Source organism: Eptatretus burgeri, chromosome 6 (genome assembly GCF_056783735.1).
Source record: "Eptatretus burgeri isolate ZD-2024b chromosome 6, Ebu_testis_v1, whole genome shotgun sequence".
Classification (NCBI taxonomy): Eukaryota; Metazoa; Chordata; class Myxini; order Myxiniformes; family Myxinidae; genus Eptatretus; species Eptatretus burgeri.
Window position 1 is genome coordinate 72,745,202 of NC_140966.1, and position 23,715 is coordinate 72,768,916.

At 42.5% G+C, this 23,715-nt stretch overlaps 1 protein-coding gene across 6 annotated transcripts in view; it reads right to left on the bottom strand.

Moving 5' to 3' along the window:
- IPO13 (importin 13) overlaps positions 1 to 23,715 on the bottom strand; it is a 189,032-nt gene that overhangs the window by 9,702 nt on the left and 155,615 nt on the right. For 5 of the 6 annotated variants that reach the window (XM_085885610.1, XM_085885607.1, XM_085885609.1 and 2 more), the window contains 4 exons: positions 17,139 to 17,235; positions 8,441 to 8,493; positions 8,281 to 8,347; positions 8,083 to 8,141 (listed from right to left, as the gene is read on the bottom strand). In XM_085885610.1, the coding sequence (XP_085741736.1) occupies positions 8,083 to 8,141; positions 8,281 to 8,347; positions 8,441 to 8,493; positions 17,139 to 17,235 (276 nt within the window). The remainder of the gene's footprint in view (positions 1 to 8,082; positions 8,142 to 8,280; positions 8,348 to 8,440; positions 8,494 to 17,138; positions 17,236 to 23,715) is intronic. The other variant, XM_085885606.1, reaches the window with a different exon arrangement.

Sequence of the window (23,715 nt, forward strand, 5' to 3'; positions counted from 1 at the left end):
GTGTTCCATGTGTTATTTTTTTTTTTAAACTATTTGAGCTTTTTTGTCATTAAATTTTCAACAAAGATTTATTATGAGAATATGGAGAAGACAAATTAATAATTTGGTCAAAAGGTCAAAGGTCGACATCACATAAAATCATCAATTTTCATCCAATTCACCTCAAATTTAAATAATTTGGATATTGGGTCACTGAATTAGTTCACCAATCGAAAGCTAGAAACAGATTGTTTTTTTAGATGGAACGGTCAAGGTCAAAGTTGTGTAAAATCACAAATTTTTGTCTGATTGAGCGGAAATTTTAAGAATTTGGATTTTGGGACACTGAATTGGTTCACCAATCATGAGCTTGAAGCTGAAGTATTATTATTATTATTATTATTATTATTATTATTTTTTTTTTTTTTTTTTGGGGGGGGGATTAAAAGGTCAAATTTCAAGGTTGCATAAAATCATCAATTTCCATCCGAATGAGTTTAAATTTGAACAAAATTCGCAAATTGCATCATCGGTTTGGTTAAGCAAAAATCAGAACAATCGATTTTGCTGTTTTGACATGTCAACGGTTTACATGACAACAGGCTTGTTACCACCACCACACAAGGTGGGCAGAAGTTATGTTTTCACCGCCTGTGAACAGGATATCTCAAAAAGTTGTGGACGAATTCGGAAGAACTTTGCTGGACAGGTTTGGTGTGTGATGAGGACGAGTTGATTAGATTTTGTTGAAGATCTGGATCCGGATTCGGATCGCAGAGTTTTTTTTTTAAAGCGATTCTTCACCACTGAGATAAGGGACCAAAAAACGGATGTATATCATGATATTTCAAAAAGTTGTGGACGAGTCATGACAAAACTAAGTGGATGAGTTGGTTCGGTGACGAGAACAAGCCGATTCGATTTTGGTTCAGGTCCGGTTTCAGATCCGACCTATCAGTGGTTACAAAACGTAAACTGTTCAGCTCGGTGGAGGTACGCACTCTACTGAATGCTGTTCTCCTTTTTAGCTGTTCTCGTCATGGTTAGCATACGGAAGAAGAAAAAGTCCGGATACAAAATGGAATAACCTTTTGAATGCTCCTCGTACCCCCGTACTGATAAGGACTCCCTCAGGGTTACGGTGACTAGTAAAGATCCCCCCACTTTCATGATGTATGCCTTTTAATACAACCTTCCACCAGGTGGTGCTGTACGATGACATTTCTCTTTGGTGCGTACCGTACCATACTCTGTGTAACAGAGCGTTGGTTCTGCCGAAGCAGTTTCTTGGCCAAGGGTCATGCTGGGTGGTTGGCCATCCCTCTCCCAGCAGTAGTCAGGGCAGCAATTTGGAATTTGTTCAGGGTGCCGGTGATAGCTTGCCTACTCTTCGCGAAGGACACCGTTGGACCCGTAACGTCCGCAAACTAATGTCGGCAGATGGAACGTCCAGTTTAACGTCCGTTCAAGGGACGGCACAAACATTGATGAATCACCCTGGGTGTGAAACAGTTAATACCTGATTCGCAGCTTCGAGGCGAGTGTGCATACCTCTAGGCCATCCCGTCAGTCCACGATAACATTTACATACCGATAGAGTGATTGTGCCACCCTCCCTTTCTTTTTGAAAATCATGTATTCCACTTTACCCGCTAGCTTTCAGGCAAACAGCCCACCGACAAGTTATCCAGAATTCCATATTTGCTGGTGCTCTACAGTCTACACATTTGATGACTATATGTCGCATAGTGAAATCACAATTTATATTAACACCAGCGAGCAGGAATACGTCTGAGTTTACACCTTAAATAATATGAACAAATATGGATGCAAATGTTCCTTAGAGAATCAGGAATGGTATCATGGCTCAGCCCACCTCAATGCAAGTACAGTACTGGATAACCAATTGAACCCATCTGTATGAATGTATAAACATATTCCTTATGTGTTGAACAAAAAAAATGTACCTGCTTAATGGATTCTTTAGGAAGGATCATATCCATGAAAAGCAAGAGATAAAAAGTCAAGCAAAGAGAATTTGTACCGCAAGGATTTGTGTAAGTTACCAATGGCTTTCCATGGGAACCAGCTGTACACTGACTACACAGAAAATATTAGAAAGGGACGATCTGTCATCATGGTGGTGTAATAATAACAGCATGGATACTATTAGAGCAATAGAGGCATGCAGATGAAAAAAAAATACTGACTGACACACACACACACACACACACACACACACACACACACACACACACACACACACACACACACACACACACACACACACACACACACACACACACACCACACACCACACACACCATTTCCATCCATTTCCTCAAGAAATATCCTCCGATTTTGAACAAAGAAAAAGGAACAGGAGACAACATTTCTTTCACAGGATGTTCTGGACTCATTGCGCGTCACCCTGGTTCTCTGCTCCGACAGGCCTGATTCCCACACTAGTCGTGGTGTCGCTGTGTATGTTCGTTCTTCCGTTCACCACAATCCATGCCCCTCACTAGTTGTCCCCCAACCTATGGAATACATTTGGCATTGTGCCCCTCTCCCTAATAAGGCACTGTTTGTTTGTGTGGTCTACCACCCTCCCACCCCAACTCCGATGACTCCACGTTGGAGGCCCTCTCCACAAACATTGACTCTGCTCTCCGTTCTCTACTCACCCTTATATGATCTATGGTGATTTTAACTGCCACTATGCCAGATGGCTTGGTGTTGGTTCACATACTACAGTACATGGCTGAGTCGCTAAGTTCTTCTGTGAAAAGACTGGACATAGTCTATTTTATTTCCAACACATATCTCACCAAATAGTAACTATTCATGACTGGACCTTCTCATAGGAAATGTTTTTTTCTCTCTACACGACAAGAGCCAGGGTTATGAAAGAGCAAGGTTAAATTGATAGGAGGGTAGCAGGGCAACAATTGGGCACAACCAGCAAGGGGATATTGGAGAGAGAGCGAGAGAGCGAGAGAGCGAGAGAGCGAGAGAGCGAGAGAGCGAGAGAGCGAGAGAGCGAGAGAGCGAGAGAGCGAGAGAGCGAGAGAGCGAGAGAGCGAGAGAGCGAGAGAGCGAGAGAGAGAGAGAGAGAGAGAGAGAGAGAGAGAGAGAGAGAGAGAGAGAGAGAGAGAGAGAGAGAGAGAGAGAGAGAGAGAGAGAGATAAAACAAGAAGAAAAAGGTGAAAAAGAGAGAGAATAAGAGAAGAAGAAACCAGAGTTGGTGTGAAAGCCACCCAACGCTCGCATGTTTATACATTTATCATTTTTAAAAGACTCGTCTAATAATTAATATTTTTTATAAAGCATTGCAGTGAAGTATAATTTTAAAGCAATGTATGTATTTGTATATTGTAATCAGTAACAAGAGCGCAAGTGAGCACAATATCCGCCCGAACAAGAAGGTATATACAGAATTGTGCTACTACATGGAAAACAGCATCCTGATTGCCATGGCAACCACTTTAGATGACAAACATATGTCGCGACACACCGTCTCCACAGTTTGTGCCTATGTACCAAATATGAAATGTGAAATTGAAAACTTTGGAAGTTAGAGTGCGGACAGGAATGGACGGACAGACAGACAGATGGACGGACAGACAACCGGTATCACATAATACGCCCCGATATACATATACATATATATATATATATATATATATATATATATATATACATATACATATATATATATACATATACATATATACATATACATATATATATATATATATATATATACATATACATATATATATATATATATATACATATACATATACATATATATATATATATATATATACATATATATATATATATATATATATATATATATATATATATATATATATATATATATATATATATATATATATATATATATATATATACATATACATATATATATATATATACATATATATATATATATATATATATATATATATATATATATATATATATATATATATATATATCGGGCGTATAAAAAACAGTGTGGTAGATAAAAAGGAAAAAATAACTTCCACCAAAACTTGAATATTTTCACGCTCACGCTCACGCTGACGCTCAGGCTGGGGGTATCGCTATACCTCTCTGTTCTTTGAACAGGCGAGCTAATAAAGACAAGAAGAAGAGAAGATGAAAAAAGAAGAAATAAGAAGAGAGGAGAGACAGAACTTTGGAATCAGCAAGTAAGAGGGTTGATTTAGGAAGGGTAAATGGGGGTTATAAAGATCATGGATCAGGATGAGGGATGACACAAAGTGATGGTGAACTGCCAACTTGAAGCCCTGGAAGGGGAGTGTGAGACAGAATGGCTCCCTGAAGGTGGTTTCATGGACTGGAGAATCAAGGAATAAGGGAGTTGAGGTGTGTAGTCAGTCTGAATTTTGGAAGTTTAAGGAGGAGAGGGTTGGTGAGGAGACGAGGTTTAACGAGGAGAGGGTTGGTGAGGAGACGAGGTTTAACGAGGAGAGGGTTGGTGAGGAGACGAGGTTTAACGAGGAGAGGGTTGGTGAGGAGACGAGGTTTAACGAGGAGAGGGTTGGTGAGGAGACGAGGTTTAACGAGGAGAGGGTTGGTGAGGAGACGAGGTTTGACGAGGAGAGGGTTGGTGAGGAGACGAGGTTTAACGAGGAGAGGGTTGGTGGGGAGACGAGGTTTAACGAGGAGAGGGTTGGTGAGGAGACGAGGTTTAACGAGGAGAGGGTTGGTGAGGAGACGAGGTTTAACGAGGAGAGGTCAAGAGGTGGATTACTGGAAGAACGCATGCAGTTGCTGGGGAGGGTCAGAAAACTGAGGGAACAAAGGGAGCAATGTTAGAAAATGGATGGGAGAAAACAGGGAGACCCCCGACCTGTCGGTTTCTTCCAACTTGTCATGCTCTTCCTCAGGTTCTCTGACAATGTTTTTGGAAAAGTGGGGATCTTTTTGGCAGTTATTAATGAAACCCAAGGCACAGATTGAATGGAAAGTTGCTAAAGCTAATTGATGTGGCCTAAAATGTGTTCTATCCAATGAAGACTCATCTATCATCACATCTGCGCTGAACATCTATTACTTCTTCTGGAAGTTAATCTTCAACGGATGACTTTATCTTCTCCACAAATTCATTTATCCCACCTGCAACTTTTGCAAGTAAACAACTCGCATTCTCCTCTTAGAAGACCAGCCCTACTGATGGCAACTGCAGTCTTCCCGTACAGCCTGGAGACATTATGTAACTGTCCTACAAAGAGCCAGGGCTCAACATCAGGTTCACCTGTGATCCAAATTCTTCAGTCTCTCACCGTCCTCCAAAGCTTTGTGGGAGTTGGTCAGTTCTGCTACTTATTCCCCCGACATTCATATCCCCCTTATAAGATTGGGTCATGCTGGACATTGCCTGAGAAAAAACAGAGTTATTGAACTCTGCCTTCACTCAAAATGGCAAGGTCCCAAATCCATTCCTTCCTGTACACACCCTTTCCACAACTACAGAATGTTCCCAACAGCATGTTGACTTTCCCCTGCCATCATGGAGAAGCTTCTTAACTAGTGCAACACCTCGATCACCACTTGTCCTGATGGTATAAGTGCCCCAATCCTCATGAACTGTGCGTGCTTCAGCCATATCATACCCTCTCTACTCTCCCTTTCACCGGTCATTCGTGGACGGGCAACTTCCTCATTCTTGGAGAGTTGCAAGCATCACTCTTTTCCATAAGAAAGGTTCCAAAACGGATCCACTCAACGACAGACCTGTGAGCTTTTTCCCCATCATAAGGAAAGTAATGAAGTCCATCACTGCAGCTGAATACAGACACTATCTCTGACAACTAGTCTGGCTTCCGACCTGACCATTCCACATTGGATCTTTATGACATGGCAGTGGATGGATTCCTTCGACCATTAGCAAGAGGTTAGGGCCATCTTTCTGGATATCTCTTGGGCCTGTGATACTGTCCGGCATCCAGCTTTGATTTCCAAGTTATCCTCATTTGGTATTCAGGTGGTTGTCTGATTTCCTCTCTGAATGGAAACAGCAAGATTTCCTTGATAGTGCCATAAACTTTAATGAGATGATCATATCACCAAGCATCAAGGGCCAGTCACCGTCTGGGTATTCCCCATGGAGCCAAGGTAGTCCTGAATCACACTGACCTCATCACAGTGTACAACGCTCTCATACGGAACTCCATGGAGTATGGGTTCCTACTCTGGGACAGTGGTTCTGCTTCCCACCTTGCTCCTCTTTAGGCAGTCAAAAAACAAAACCTTTTGCACCATTGTTATCTCATGTCAGGAGGTGGATTTGCAAGGACTGTCACTCTCCCACCAGCAGCAAGTTCATGAGCGATTTTATACATGCTTCCATCTGGCATTGCTCCTCCTGTCCTCTCCATCTCTGCGCTCCATAAGCCACCACAGGTCACATGCATTTCAACTGCTCACCATACCAAATTCATTCGCTTTCCGTTTCTCTCTGGGCCATTGCTACACATTTTGTTATTCCTTCTTTCTTCTTTTGTGTATCAATCCTGCACTCCCCACACTGTTTGGTAGTTTCTAAACCTGCCAACCTTTGTCGTTCAGTTCCTCCATGAGCCGACACCCTTGTGATTTTTTTCATAATCAGAAAATGAACAATAATGATTGCTTTATGCTAAGTCTGCTGTTTTGGTTCAGCAGATTGTGGAGCATTCTTCATTTTCAGATAGCTGAGATATAAGATAAAATTAAAATCCTAAAACTCGCAACTTAATCCAGAATATAATGCGCTTCACTATAATGCTAAATAATACAACATATCTGAGATTCCTCGCCAGTTTAGAACAGACCTAGGTCTACATTTTGGGCTGCAAAATAGTCTCTTCGCTGTGCTGCCAGAGGAAATTTGAACAGCTCAACTTAAGTTTGTATCATACGAAGCGGGGGAGGGGGGGGAGGTAGGGGGGTGGAGAGATACCCGGCACTGCCCAGCTGGGTGAGTTTTTTTTTCCCAGCAGTAGTTTTGGGACATGTTGGACATTGAAAAAGCTATGCTGTTAATGCCGTCATAGTGGTTACCTTTTGGCTGCGGGCCGGTGACATACTGCCTGACTCCACATCCCAATCCCAATATAAACTTCGTAGTGGCTTAAGTGGCTTCAAAACGGTCTTCAAGACCAACACGTGGTAGATTAAAACCTTGTGCAGATTCTGAAGTACCAACGCCCAAAATCTGGGGCCTCGAGGTGCTCCGGTTCGACCGTGAAAGAGGAACAAACAAATGCGCAAACACTTGAAATTATTTCCAAGATTAATACTGGAGTTTATAACATATTAATGCACATGATATAACATATAATGAAATATAACCTATGTTAGGCATTTATGCAAGTCACTGTTTCTGAACCAATTTAACCCTTAAATCAATCAATAGAAGAAGAAAAAAATGTGTAACAAAAATCCTTGTCACAAATATGGCCATCAAAATGGCAAATGATCACTTGTCTTTCTTTTTCCTTACAAATAAAAAATAAAAGAGAGACTTCCAGAAAAACAATAAAATAAGGTGGAGTGATATTGTAATGAAAAATGAAAAGGAAAATGACGAGTCAAGAACACATGGAGAAGACTGCATCGGAGTGGGCACATGGGGAAGGGGGGGATAAAGGAAGTGGAGTTGAACAAAAAAAATGCGAAGATATTTATCAAGTTAACAAGGTACCGGTTACGAGACGAATGTGTGACGGCTCAAAGGGTTCAAAGGGCAGGGAATAACAGTCCAAATGAAAGGCAAAAGAACATTGAGAAGCTGAAACACCAGGCCAAGCTTTCCAAAATAACGTCTGCAGACTTGAGAGCAGGATAGTCCAGAAACCTCACTCATGCTTTCAACGAAGATGCTACAAAACAGAACAGCTGATGTTTTTTTTGTTGATGTTGTTGGTTTTGTTTTGCCACTGAAAGACTCCAGGATGACGACCTCACCAGAGTAACATCAGAAATCTCAGCAATGAAACCGAGTCAAACCCAGATCAGGACAATGCAAGTGCAGATATCAAAAAAGGGAATTTGTAAGCAAATAAAATCATTCAAACCACTTACAAAGAACCCGCAAGCAGACTTCACTGTGGGACCTTCAGGAAACTTCAGTGAAATGAGTCCTTTACAGAAAGAATAGAAAACGGGAGGAAAAAATAAAATAAAATAAAATAATAGGACATCAATGCAGTCACGAACACAGGTGTGGAATTGTAAAAAAAATTAATCACACATGGATGGTGCTAAAGCAGGAAAGCTTACCACAATGAAACAAGGCCTTAAAATCACAGTTATCTGCAATGAAGAGATCCACCTTTCTTTTCAGAGCCTGGAACATGAGCAATGAAAATCAGATGCGCCTGACGCTGCCTATGGACGTGCGTAAAGGTCGGAATGGATTAAAAATGTTCCACAATTTTACCTGTAATAAGAGCTGCATGAATGAATCAACGATATCTGGGTGATCTCTTGGTCCTGCAACGGCCAGACAGAGTAAAAGTAAAGGTTCTCTTTCAATGTAAAGTTAAGCAAATGCGAAATGGCAGAACCGACGCCACAATCAAGTCTTAAATTACCAATGTGGATTTCCTTTGAGAGATGCGTCAAAACAATAGGTAACAATTGTTATTTTATATTGCTGTGGCAAGAGGATGTATAACTTTTTATAAAGCTATCCAAGCTCAAGGAACAACTGAATTGTAGAGGATGTAATTTGACAGTCAAAAACTGGTTGGCATCAAGATAAACAAAGATGCCACTAAAATTAATATAAAGGGGGTGGTGACTGCCAATAATGGTTATTAGACACTCGTGTGAAAGCCCGTCAAAATGACGGGTTGGAATTATTTTATTCTAAATATTCAAGGAGGCTGGAAGATATGATGGTTCATAGCAAGAAAAACCAGAGAGTTGGTGTCAAAGCCACCCAATGCTCGCCTGTTTATACATTTATCGTTTTTAAAAGACTAGTATAATAATATTTTTATATAAAGCATTGCAGTGAAGTCTGATCCAAATAATTTTAAAGCAATATATGTATTTGTATATTGTAATCAGTAAAAAATAGTGTGGTAGATAAAAACATGAAAAGGAAATAACTTGCACCAAAAACTTTAACATTTTCTCGCTCACGCCGGGGGTATCGCTATAGCTCTCTGTTCTTCGAACAGGCGAGCTAAAAATGTTATTTTAAAACACTACATGCACAAATGTGAACCTATTTTCTTTATCTTCTGGGACGTTTCATTTCGACGGTACAGCCTCGTGAGCGTGCCAAAGTCTGAAGCCTCGTCCTAGCGTCAGGTGTACTTATATCTTCTTTATTAGACATCCTACGTACATAAATGAACACTCGTTTTACTAAGCACGCATTGCACATCATGCACAGCGAATTGCACCTCCTTATAACCTTGTCTTTATTAATTTATTTTTAAGTTTATGTGCACCACCGTTGATGCCTCGTTTCAAGTCACCGTCTTCATTTTCAATAGAAGAGACGTAATTACTCTTTAATAAAAAATGTTTTTCGAGTTTTTTTTTTAATCCTGACAAAATAGACCACAGTGAACACACAGTCGTGCGAAAAGATTAGCCTTTAAAACCCTTCTAAAATAGTCCTTATGAAGAGGACAGACAAATACACAAACTGTGTTTTATATAGGTCGATGGTTTGCATGCCTGGTGTTGGCTTGATGGTTATGGTGGTGGGTTTGGGATCATAGGGTCCTGAATTGAAATCCCTCTCAGCCATTGAATTAATACCAGGTGGGGTTGACCCAGCCCGTCATCCTTCCGAGGTCAGCAAAATGAGTACCAGCTTGCTGGGATGATTGAGCCATTCAACTATCCTGTGTTGGAATGACGACCCATCCAGGATTGTGCCCAATAGCCCAGGAGACTGCTTTGGCAGCATCGACGCTCTGTCCAGAGTATGGTCCCAATGGATGGATGGTTTGAGGTGAACAACTAACTGATCGAAATGAAACCTGCTTTGACCTTCCAATCTCAATGACAAATGCAGCTGAATAGCAAAAAATCACAGTCATGTCTACAACAGCAATGAGCGACCCATGGTTCTCCCTCTCACTCTCCCACTGCTACTCCTCACAATTCCTCAACAGTTAATTTGCATAAATAGAAGTAGTTACAAGCAGGTAAAACTCTATCGTGAAAGGGAAATAAAAAGAACATGGCTAATAATGGTCCAACAACGAAATGACATTCATAGCTTATAAACATGCATCTTAAATTAGATCAAAATTGCCTTCATCATCACAATTTGAGATTTAATAGTGGAGCAATGGTGATTGAGGGACAATATTCTATTAAAAACTGCAGAGGTCATGGGTGCGTGAACAGAGAGCAAATGACGAGTGGATGAAAAACAATTTTCAAACTTGGTCAATAATGTATCGTTACGGAACCGGGGTTCAGGGGTTACTACGAGGGGGTTCCTCGGACCCATTCCGGACCTGAGACCACCAACCACGGATAACTCCACCGTCTGGTGGGTTGCTCGGCAACCATGGATGCTGATTGAAACCACCAAACCGACCAGGGTTCTCGCTTCTTTATCAAAGAGTTTACCTTACCGGTGGTTTGGTGATCCCAATGTGGGACCGCACCATCAACACCCACCTGTCTACTTATTATGGCCAAGCGAAACCATGGGTTGGACGTTGGTTAAACCAGCAGAGCCAATCAGTGGGGGAAAAAATCTTCCCGTCTATAACATACACACTATGTCGAACCAAATAAGGAAAAGACAAAAACGACCAGGTCTGGAAAATTTTAACAGTTCGAAAAAAAAAAAATCACTCATAGAGCGACAACTTGGCGAAACAGAATGACACTGGAGAACACATACCTCTGCCAGGCTGAACAGTTCACATTTTGTATCCCACTGATAGGTCAGATCTGAATCCGGACCTTAACCAAAATCGAATTGGCTTGTTCTTGTCAACTAACCAAATCATCCACCCAGTTTTGTCATAAATCGTCGACAACTTTTTGAGATATCATGATATTCATAGTTTTTGGCCCGATCTCTCAATGGTGAAGAATGACTTGAAAAGTGCTCGAGTCCAGATCCGGATTCAGATCTTCACCAAAATTGAATCAATTAGTCATTTTCACACACCCAACCTGTCCACAAAATTTCATCCGAATCCATACACAACTTTTTGAGATGACATGCAACGTCGTTTTTAGCTCCATCTCTCAATAGTGAAGAATCAGTTTAAAAATTCTCAGATCCAGATCCCGATTTGGATCTTCACCAAAATTGAGCGTTGCTGTCCTTAGCCGGTTACCTACACACACAAAAAAACAACGATTGCTTGAAAACTGGCCAAAAATTGTGTGACCAACAAACAGACAGACAAACAAACACGACGGACCAACATGGCGGAAAAATTTTTTCGCCAAGTAATCAGCAAGCATTTATGTACACACACACAATAATCATTTTGCAAGTATTTGCAAGGTAATCAAAGAGCATGACATGTTTTTTACAAACAAAGCAATAAAAATAACATGTATTTACAATCAATATTTTCAACAAACACAAGCAGTAATCAAAGGTACAAAAAGAATCATCATTTACCCCCTTAACTCTTATGCAAAAGCCCCTTACGCAACCTTGCCTATCCAAACAAGAAAAAACATGGTGCCATCACTCAAACCGGGAAGTAAACAAGAGTATGAGAAGAGAGAAGCAGGGTGGAATATTGGATCAACTCCTGTCTTACGGGACACAGACAATGCAGGCCTGTGTCGATCCAAATGCGGAGGAGGGGGATGGTGGGGGTGATGAGGGATGCGGGGGGGGTGTCGGTACATGTTGGAGTGTGATGAGAAGTAGTGGGAACCGCTAGGATAATAGTTCTCATGCCGCTGTCTGCCCTCCGATTCTCGCGCTCGTGGCTCTCGTGTCGAGGCAGCACCGGCAATGGTAACTCGATCTGGCTCGCAGCACAGATGGAACTCGATCTGGTTTGCAGCAGAGATCTAACTCGATCTGGTTCGCAGCACAGATGTAACCCGATCTGGATCGCAGCACAGATGTAACTCGTTCTGGATCGCAGCACAGATGTAACTCGTTCTGGATCGCAGCACAGATGTAACTCGTTCTGGATCGCAGCACAGATGTAACCCGATCTGGCTCGCAACACAGATGTAACTCGTTCTGGATCGCAGCACAGATGTAACTCGATCTGGCTCGCAGCACAGATGTAACTCGTTCTGGATCGCAGCACAGATGTAACTCGATCTGGATCGCAGCACAGATGTAACTCGTTCTGGATCGCAGCACAGATGTAACTCGTTCTGGATCGCAGCACAGATGTAACTCGTTCTGGATCGCAGCACAGATGTAACTCGTTCTAGATCGCAGCACAGATGTAACTCGTTCTGGATCGCAGCACAGATGTAACCCGATCTGGCTCGCAACACAGATGTAACTCGTTCTGGATCGCAGCACAGATGTAACTCGATCTGGATCGCAGCACAGATGTAACTCGTTCTGGATCGCAGCACAGATGTAACTCGTTCTGGATCGCAGCACAGATGTAACTCGTTCTGGATCGCAGCACAGATGTAACTCGTTCTGGATCGCAACACAGATGTAACTCGTTCTGGATCGCAGCACAGATGTAACTCGATCTGGCTCGCAGCACAGATGTAACTCGTTCTGGATCGCAGCACAGATGTAACTCGATCTGGATCGCAGCACAGATGTAACTCGTTCTGGATCGCAGCACAGATGTAACTCGTTCTGGATCGCAGCACAGATGTAACTCGTTCTGGATCGCAGCACAGATGTAACTCGTTCTGGATCGCAGCACAGATGTAACTCGTTCTGGATCGCAGCACAGATGTAACTCGTTCTGGATCGCAGCACAGATGTAACTCGTTCTGGATCGCAGCACAGATGTAACTCGTTCTGGATCGCAGCACAGATGTAACTCGTTCTAGATCGCAGCACAGATGTAACTCGTTCTGGATCGCAGCACAGATGTAACCCGATCTGGCTCGCAACACAGATGTAACTCGATCTGGCTCGCAGCACAGATGTAACTCGATCTGGCTCTCAGCACATGTAACCCGATCTGGCTCGCAACACACATGTAACCCGATCTGGCTCGGAGCACAAATGTCACTTGATCTGGCTCGCAGCACAGATGTAACCCGATCTCGCTCGGAGAACAAATGTAACTTGATCTGGCTCGCAGCACAGATGTAACCCGATCTCGCTCGGAACACAAATGTAACTTGATCTGGCTCGCAGCAGAGATGTAACCCGATCTGGATCGCAGCACAGATGTAACTCGATCTGGATCGCAGCACAGATGTAATTCGTTCTGGCAAGCAGCACAGATGTAACCCGATCTGGCTCGCAACACAAATGTAACCCGATCTGGCTCGCAGCACATGTAACTCGATCTGGCTCGCAACACACATGTAACCCGATCTCGCTCGGAGCACAAATGTAACTTGATCTGGCTCGCAGCACATGTAACCCGATCTTGCTCGGTGCACAAATGTAACTTGATCTGGCTCGCAGCAGAGATGTAACCCGATCTCGTTTGCAGCACAGATGTACCTTGATCTAGCTCGCAGCACTGATGTAACTCAATCTACTTTGGAGTGCGGTTCCTGTGACGAGATGGCTTTCTTGGTGGCTCCTGCAACATCTCTGCCCCGTCTCTCCCTGGTTCGACCTTTTATGGGGCCGAGCAAAGATGGTGCAACGGCTCTTCCCTCCAGTTTGTGGTGGTTTCTGATTGGTCCCCAGCTCGTGGAGCCTTCAAGGGGATTCAAGAAACATCTCCTGCAAATGAGTGGCACCTCTCCTTTTGGAAGATTCCTCTGCCATGGTGCACTCCACTCTTAGAGCTTCGATCCCTTCTGTCATGTTTTAATAACAAAATGCAGGGAAGAAAGGAAAGGGGAGTTTATTTGAATATGAGAACCGAATGTGCATTGAGTTAGGGATGATTAGCTGGGTGGTGCGAGGTTTGAGAGGTGAAATTTCCGGGAAAATTACAAGGAGGAATTAATGAACGGAGAAGGAAGGTTTCTGAAGGGAACCAAGAGAAAGGAAAGGTTGTGAAATGAAAGGATGAGGGGTTGGAGATGGATGGATGGACGGTGGGCTGATTAATGTGGGAATAAAAGTGGACTGAAGTAGATTGAAAGATTGAAAAAGTTGAAAGTGGGTGGAGGAGGGGAAACATTATACCAGGGATGAAACGGACTATCTCACAACACATTCCTCCCCCCACCCCCCCTCCCCCAAACCCCCTGGACAAAGGGCAAGGGTCTGTCCAATCACACGTACTAATGACATAAATGACTCTGGATTTCTCTACGTGTCTGAATGCTTAGGGGTCCACTTCTACAACAGCAACAATATAGTGGGGGTGCAAAGTACGAGGGGCAGTCAATAAGTAACCTTAAAATGGCGATATAAATTCGACAATGTAATGTGTGTAGTTGTAGATGACATATGTTATATCTATGAGTAAGAATCAATTTTTTAGATCCGGCAACATTGAGCATATGACGTCAGTGGAGCAGTTCCAAGACGGCGGCTCCCTTGGAAGCATGCACCAGGGAGGAGCAACGTTCTGTCATCCGTTTCTTGGGAAGTGAGGGTGTGAATCCCCGTGAAACCCATCGCAGAATGAAAATGCAAAATGGAGATGCATGTTTATTGCTGCAGCAGGTGTACGACTGGGACAGGAAGTTTAAAAGTAGAGTGTCCAATGTGGCAGACACTGCTCGCTCGGGCCGGCCTCACACAGCCGACACATCAGAAATGGTTGCAGGAGTTGAGTGCGTGCGAAGGGAAAACTGTCACATTACGCTGGATGAAGTGGTCTCCGTATTGAACATTAGCCATGGTTCAGTATACCATATCATTCACAACGTGCTGGGGTTCCGTAAAGTTTCTGCAAGGTGGGTGTCCAGACAACTCGCACCCAAACTGAAGGAACTCCACTTTTAAACTTCCTGCCCCAGTCGTACACCTGCTGCAGCGATAAACGTGCGTAATAATATTGCATTTTCATTCTGCAATGGATTTCACTGGGATTCACACCCCCACTTCCCAAGAAACGATGACAGAACGTTGCTCCACCCTCAAAGCTTGCTTCTAAGGGAGCCACCATCTTGGAACCGCTCTACTGACGTCACATGCTCAATGTTGCCAGATTACTTGGTGGATGTTAAAGATCCCATGGTGTCCTTTGCAAAGAGTAGGTGAGCTATTGCTGCTGGCCCCATAGCTAAATTCCAAATTCCTGCCCTAACCTACAGAGGGCATTGCATCAGCGGCACAGCCACACCCTTAACAAATGATGCTACCCCACAGTCTTGTGCTGCATACGAACGAAGAGCCTTGTCTTAACATAATAGATGAAGGGTGAATACATTTGAAAAAACGATAACGCCACTTGGTAGAGCATGTACTGCCACAAGGTTGAACAGTTTATGTTTTGTATCCCACTGATATGATCTGGATCCAGGCCTGAAGCAAAATTGAATCAGCTTTTTCTTGTCACCGACAAACTCATCCACCAAGTTTTGTCATAATCTGTCCAAAACGTTTTGAAATATCATGCTATACATCATTTTTGGACTTATCTCTCAATGGTGAAGAATCACTTATGGAAAAAAAAATACGCAAATCCAGATCCAGATCTTCACCAAAATCTGATCAATTTGTCCTTGTTGCACACCAAACCTGTCCACCAAATTTCCTCTGAATCCGTCCACAACGATTTGAGATATAATGCTCACAAACAGACAGGCAGACGGGGGTGAAGACATAACCCCGTCCACCTTCAGTGACGGAGGTAAAGATAAACTTCATGTGAGCAGTCAGACTGTGCTCTGGAGTGCATTACAACGCTGCTGGGAAAAGATTGACTCAAACATTCTCCATAAACGAATTAAATCAATCCCAAATGGAGTTGAAGCAGTTGTCAAACGCAAAAGAAGGTCACAATGATTAGTGATGATACGTAACGACAGATTTGATTTTTCCTTTCATAAGAAGTGGTGTTATATTCCTGAACAGTTCGCGGAAATCGCTTGAAAGTGCTTTTGGTTTCATATTCTAATGATTGAAGCCTGGTGTTGGCTTAGTGGTTAGGGTGGTGGCTTGGGATCCTAGGGTCCTGAGTTCAAGCCCCGTTAGCCGCTGAATTAAAATACACCGGTTGGTTGACTCAGCCTGTCATCCTTCCGAGGTCGGCAAAATGAGCACCAGTGTACTGGTAAGGGGGACACTGCATCAGCGGCACAGCCGCATCCCAACCAATGATGCAACCAGCAGCCACAGGCTGCACTCGATAGAGAGAGATTCCAATGATTACCTCCACCATCAAAAGTGGACGGAGGTTATGTTTTCACCCCTGTCTATCTGTGAGCAGGATATCTCAAACAGTGTGGACGGATTCGGATGAAACTGGGTGAACAGGTCGGGTGTGTGACAAGGACGAATCGATTCGATTTTGCTGAAGATCCAAATCCGGATACGAGAATTTTTTAAATTTTACAACTGATTCTTCACCATTGAGAGATCGGGCCAAAATAAATATATAGCATGATATGTCAAAAAGTTGTGGATGGGTTATGACAAAACTAGGTTGATGAGTTGGTTCGGTGGCAAGAACAAGCCGATTAGATTTTGGTTCAGGTCCGAATCCGGCCGATCAGTGGGATACAAAAACGTAAACTGTTCAGTGTCACGGAGGTATACGCTCGACCGAGTGCCGCTTTAGTTTTACAATGATCTAAGGCTCATGAGGAGCTTGTAGATAAATTACGTGCAGAAACATAGACATTACCTGATATCGCTGTACATTCACATGAAATATAAGGACATTCGTTGACAATGGGCAAACGTACAGTGAAGGGATTTGAATCGGGGTTCATCACATCATGAGCCAGTCGGCTCGGGTGGGAACGTCAACAGGGCAACCCAATCTTGCCACATTTGAGGATGCCTTTGGGCTGCACATAAATCCCTCGAATCGGGTTTGGTTGACCAACACCGATTAATGCCTTCGGGATGCCGGGTGGGGTGCAGGAAGATTGGCTGCGATTCTCACCTCGCTCAAACACAGCCAGGGTGACGGCTATCATGTGCAAGAAGAGGAGCTTGACTGTGACATCATGCGTCGGATCCTTTGCAAATATGTGCACCAGCTGTCATGACACACACACACACACACACACACACACACACACACACACACACACACACACACACACACACACACACACACACACACGTTACCCTTACCAGCAAAGTAAGCACAACAGATAAAGTTTTGCACAATAAACATGTCAAAATCACGTGGTGGATAAAGCTTTGATGTCAAATTAATTTTGCTGAAAAAGAGAAGGGATGAAAATTTTCTATTTCAGCCAAAAACAATTATAATGTCCTCGAACATTTGTGTTTGGAATACAATATTGCAAGCAATGGATTGAAGAAGTTTTACAAAGCAAAATAATAAAAGGTCTAAATCATCATTTTTTCTTACCTCCGTCACCAAAGGTGGAAGGAGGTTATGTTTTCCCCCCCGTCCGTCTGTTTGTTTGTTACTTGTGAAAATCAAAGATTTTTCAAGTATATTGGTTGGTTTTGTGCGTTAGTCTGTCTGTTTGTTTGTTTGGCAATCGCCAACAAGTCGCAATTTTAAACCGATCTTCATGAACCTTCACCAACTCGTAGAGTTTGTCATAAGCAAGAAACCGATTGTTTTTGAGGTCAAAAGGTCAACAACATTGTCAAATTTCTTAAAGCGACAATTTTCATCCGATTGACAAGAAATTTGAAAAGGATTTGCATCTCAGGTCACTGAATTAAACCACAATTTATTTTTGATGTCAACATCAGCCAAAAGGTCAACAACTTAGGTGAGATTTCTAAAATCCTCAATTTTCATTCGATTGACATGAAATTTGACGAGGATTTGCAGATCTGGTCACTGAATTGAACAAACAAGTATCTTTAAAGGTCAAATTTGTTTTATGGATTTTGCAAGTATTGTGCGATGCATGACATCTTTCTTGTTTGTCTGTTTGTGTGCAGGATATCTCAAAAAGTTGTGAACAGATCCTGATGAAATTTTCTGGACTGGTTCGGTGTGTGACACGGACGAACTGATTAGATTTTGGTGAAGATCCGAATCCGGAGACGAGAATTTTTTTAATTGTTAAAGTGATTATCATTCAGAAATTGGGCCAAAAACGATGTAGAGCATGATATTTCAACAAAATTTTGGCCCCGATATGCTCTGCTTGATCAGGCATTGCATTGCAGAGGTACACGCTCTAACGCGTGCCATTCTCGTTCATCATGAAGTCGTCAAAAAAACACCAAAAAATATTGGACAAAAGAAAAGTTGTTTGAAAAGGAAGAGCTAAAGAAAACAACCTGATATCTGTCACTGTATAAATGCATTAAATAAACAACATCAAATACTGTGCAATACATTGTCATAAATTGTGGAATCACTTGCTTTGCAATAACAACTTATACCCCTGTATGGATAGCTTTCGTTCCACTCTTGCACTTTTCTAGCCAAACTGAGTTTCATGGCTTACATGAAATAATATTCTTAAACAAATTGAGTAATTTGCAAATGCCGAAACAAAATGCGTTCGGTAATGTATATAAATCATAGTATGTACAATAATCTGCACGCCAAAGCTTTTTTTTACAAACATGCCAGTGATGATTTATGAAAATAGTGAAGGGGAGAGGGGTGGGGGGGGAGCATCAAACTCTTCTATAATCACACAACTTGCTCACCTATCCAGCTCATTTTTCCTTGATTATATATTTATAATGTGATATTTCAAATTGCTGTTAATCACAAAATAAACTAATTGGTTTAGGTCAGTGATGCAATCCAGTCAATCGTTACGATGGCAGCGAAATCTCAGTCAAGAAAGACTGAGCTGGAATAAGAAGATGGGAAATACTTCTATAGATAAATGCCCTTTAAATTGTATGGTCACAATGAAAAACAATCGTGGGTTAAATTAGAATGGCAAAAAAACAAAAAACAACCCCCCCCCCCCCGCTGAACTATCATTGTCATCATCCATGCAGTGCTGACAGTACATCCTAGACCGAGAGGTACGCACACGCACCTCTAAGCTGTCGAGCCTTGGTTTGAATCTCGACCGAGCTATACACTGTCATCGCAGTATTTCACAGTCAGGGTGATTCATCAATGTGTGCCCATCCCTCGAATGGACGTTAAAAGGGAATCCCGTCTGCCGACATTACATGGTGAACGTGAAAGATTCCACGGTGTTCTTCGCAAAGAGTCGGTGAGTTATTGCTGGCACCCTGAACAAATTACAAATTCCTGCCCTAACCAGCATAGGGCAGTGCATCAACAGGATAGCTGTGCCCCGCAGCCATTGATGCCATCCCACATCCTTATGCTGCACACTAAATAAGATAATTCATGACTATATTTTATTTCAAAAGGATGGGTTTGTCCATGACAAGTCGTGATTTTTTTCCCCCATGGGTAAGACCTTGGCAATATAAAGTAAAGGCAAAGGATGATCTCTGAATTTCCATGGTTTAGTAGCACAATCAGATCTCTGTACACACATTGTTTGCTTTTAATAAGCATAAACCGTTTTCCAACATGAACATTAGAAAAGACGGGGATGTTACAGATGAAACGCCATCATTTTACACTTACTGTTGATTAATAATTATTGATGACAAACATAAAACCAATTCTCAGCATACAGAGGAGAGTCACCGTTTTGTTTCATGTTCTATTCCATGCACTATCTCCAAACAGGGAGTGATAGTTTTATATTGTTAGTTTGATGGGGAATAGCTACTTGGAAAATATAGATGCTTATCTTTTAGAATTGTGACGTCAACATTTCCAGATGAGAGGCCAACGCACCAAGGATAACGTGTGCCATTACCTCCATTTATGACTCAGTCGTAGAGTCATCGAGTACAGTTTCTCTACGAGCTTCCACCAAGGTCTCCTCTGGCCATGAGCAAACCTAGGCGTTAATCCATGCAACTTTTTCTTGAAGGAGTGCCTTCAGGAACAAGTCTACATAATACACCCGAGCGGGTTTGACGGTCGGCCCGGATACAAAACTTGATGTAACCAAGTGTTAATCAGCCTTAGCGACTACGGAAAATGAAAACAGAATTAAAATTGAATTTAAAATAACCGCGTGAGGCCGCTCGAAGCAAAAATCTCCATATTCTAGGAATCATTCCCAACATCATTATACAATTTTCAAACCCACGTTTATGGCTGTGAAATAAATACTCCAAGTGTGTGCATTTAATGGCTGTATCCAGGACAGAGCTGGACCCCAACTAAGAAGGACCCTCGGACCACCGAGAAGCTCAATCACTCGCTGCCTGCACGACGTCATGGGGTCATGTGACCAGCCAGCTCACCTTCGGATGAAATGCCCTAAAAAAATCTTAAAACGTCCGTTTTTCACCAGAATTCTTTCAGATACTTGTGGAGCACATCCCCAAACCATCTAAAATATAAACATTACTCTCACAGACGATACAAATAAGCAGTCCCTCAGGAGGCCAGGTTACGGGGTGAAGCCGCGAACGGAAAGCATGTGGTGTCCCTTCCAGAGTCTCACGGTTATTTGAATTGAATATATTTTCCTCATGAAAAGTGTGTTTCTGAGCGGATTTGCACGAAAATTATCTTCATTAAACGTGTTGCTACACAGAAGGTTCCAAAAGTGAAAACAGAAATCAACTAGAGGAGGAGCACTCGGGAGAGTGCAAAACCTCCACCGCCAATACTGCTGGGTCACTAAAGTGAACCTGATATCTTATTCATTAAATATGACGTCAACAGTGCTGACAGAGTTAGAGTTCTTTTCTCCAACATTTTTTTTTTGGGGGGGGGGGGGTTGGAAATCACTTAAAACATGTAGAAATGAAAAAAAAAAATTCAAATATTTTTTCAAAATGGCCGCCATTGCGGCCATATTGGATTTTGGACCGAGTCCAAAATGTAATGGCATGATCCTTGGACCATACCTAATCCCCCCACCAAGTTTCGTCGAAATTCGTTGAGGAGTTTTTCCGCAATACTGTTCACAAACAAACAAACAAACAGAAAGGGGTGAAAACAGTAACCTCCGATCTACAATGGCGGAGGTTAACTCGAAGTTAAGACAGTCTCATTATATGGCATGGAAACGGATGGAAGCCCATGGAAGCCCCCCTCACTGGAATGCATTCCACACAGACCGAGGATATAAACATTCAATTTTCACAAAACTTGATGCAACCGAGTGTTAATCAACCTGAGTGACAATGAAAAGTGAAAACAGAATTTAAATTGAAGTTAAAATAACCGTGCGAAGCCGTGTTGAAGTCAACGGACCTCGTGTTGCCCAATAAACAGGGCCAGACCGCACAGGTAACGAGAAACTAGTTGGTCAAATTAAATCTTCTTAATAATCCCCATGAAACCCATTAGGCATTATCGCCGTCCGATGCTTCCTGATAGGCCATTTGACCAATTGGTCATTTTGCACTTGATGACCCTGTAACCTGAACCCCGCGGCAAAAATGGAAAAAAAAAGGGCTCAGATGATCTATAGAGAGCAACTAGTATTATCATCGTCAAGTTAGAACTCAATCGGCCGAGAAGTCTAGGAGGAGATAGAAAAATTAAAAAAAAATTTTAACAGACGGACAGACAGACAGACGGACAGGCGGACGGACCTGAGGACATCAAACGGTTTTATTAGGTCAGCGAGCTGACCTAAAAATGGTCTCCAGGACTGTCTCTGATCTGAAACAGCAATCTGGGATTGCTCGCGCACGCACGCACGCACGCACGCACACACACTATCAGCAAAGACACTCGGGGGACAAGTTATGGATAACAAGTGCCTATGGATACAAAGCTAAAATAGAATAGCGGTCATGTCTAACATAAGAAAACTAGAAGGGCACTCGGTAGAGCGCATACCTCCGCCACGTAATGCCTGATCCACGAGAACATATCGGACCCAATACATTTTTGAAATATCATGCTATACAGTTCTATATCGTTTTTGGTCCTATCTCACAATGCTGAAGAATCACTTAAAAAATTCTCGTAGTTGGATCCGTATCTTCACCAAAATTTAATCAGTTCGTCCTTATCACACACCAAACCTGTCCACAAAATTTCATCCGGATCGGTCCACAACCTTTTTAGATATCCTGTACACAGACAAACAAACAGAAAGGGGTGAAAACATAACCTCCTTCGCCTTCGTTGGCGGAGGTAAATATAACAAATATATAGGCGTATCATGTTTTGTTTGTGTCGTTTATAGTCAGTTCTTTAAAAAAAAAAGAAAAATGTGTCAAATGATGGCATTTCATCTGGACCAAGTTGTACAAGGTTTACTTTACACGATCTGGCGATCCACATTCTGGGTTAGTGCAGCCGCTTCCACATCTTACTCCCCTGGTGAGAAATCTAACCTCAGGTCCTCAGTTACTGGCCTCTCTTGGCAAGAAGTAAAGTCTCAGGGCAAGAATCAAAGCCTACCTCTCCCTCACCAGAGGCCATTCTTTCCCACTTTCCAACATCTCTCCAGGTCTTGTGCCATCTGCCCTCTCTCCTCTCTGCCCATATCTCCCACCCCTCCCTCACCTCACCCCCTAACAACCAGGTCACACACATTCTAGTAGAAGCCTACACTTATTTACCCCCCCCCCCTACCAAGTCCAAGCTTGAAGCTCAAATTTCTATATCCCACTTTTCTCTCGTCTGTGGAACGCACACTCTCTGTGACCAAATTCGTACTTTTCCCTCCAGTCCTTTAAAACTGCTGCCCACCTCTACCTCGTGGTTTCTCCCAAAGTCGCTTTTGTACACACACACTAACCTTTTGTTAAAGATGGCAGAAGTACCTCGAGTAAATAGATCCAAGAGGGCCCCCAATTAATTCCCAAATGGAATGCCAAGCAGATGTCGTGACAGGGTTTTGAAAAAGTTAACCAAAACAAACCAAAGGCTTCCACAGTAAAACGAGTTGTCAAAAAACAACAATGGAATTTTACCGTAACACAATGGCAATAACAAGAAATATCGAAATATGACCGATGTTTTGATATTTTCCCAATCCAATATGATGCCGATGACAAACACTGAGAACAACTGAATCGATGATGAATTCCGTTCAGTTTGTCACTGAAGGCAAAACTTTCCTCGTGTAGCCTGGTTAATGGGAGTGATAATGGTGACGATGAGTGAGCTGGCTGTTGTCGAATCTTTGCAAAGCTCAGTTATATCAAAACTGCAATATATTTGTTCTGGATTATTATCATGAGCCACTATAGTTATAGTCAGCTGCATATTATCCATTTTCTGTGTTCTCACTCTGAAGCAATCATTGAGGCAAGCTGATGCATTCTCAGACATACTTTCCTTACTCTTCTTCTGGCATTTTATCCACTTTCTCTTACTCTCTTTCGACTACGAGTCACCACAGACACATTTTAATTGGCCACCGTAGGCCAGGAAGGGCCCTGAGGGAAAGCCCAACATGGTGGCTTGAGTGGCAGTACAGGCTCCACAAGACCTGGAGACACAACTTTCGTTAATGAGTCGATTGAACACCTACGTACTGCGAGACAGA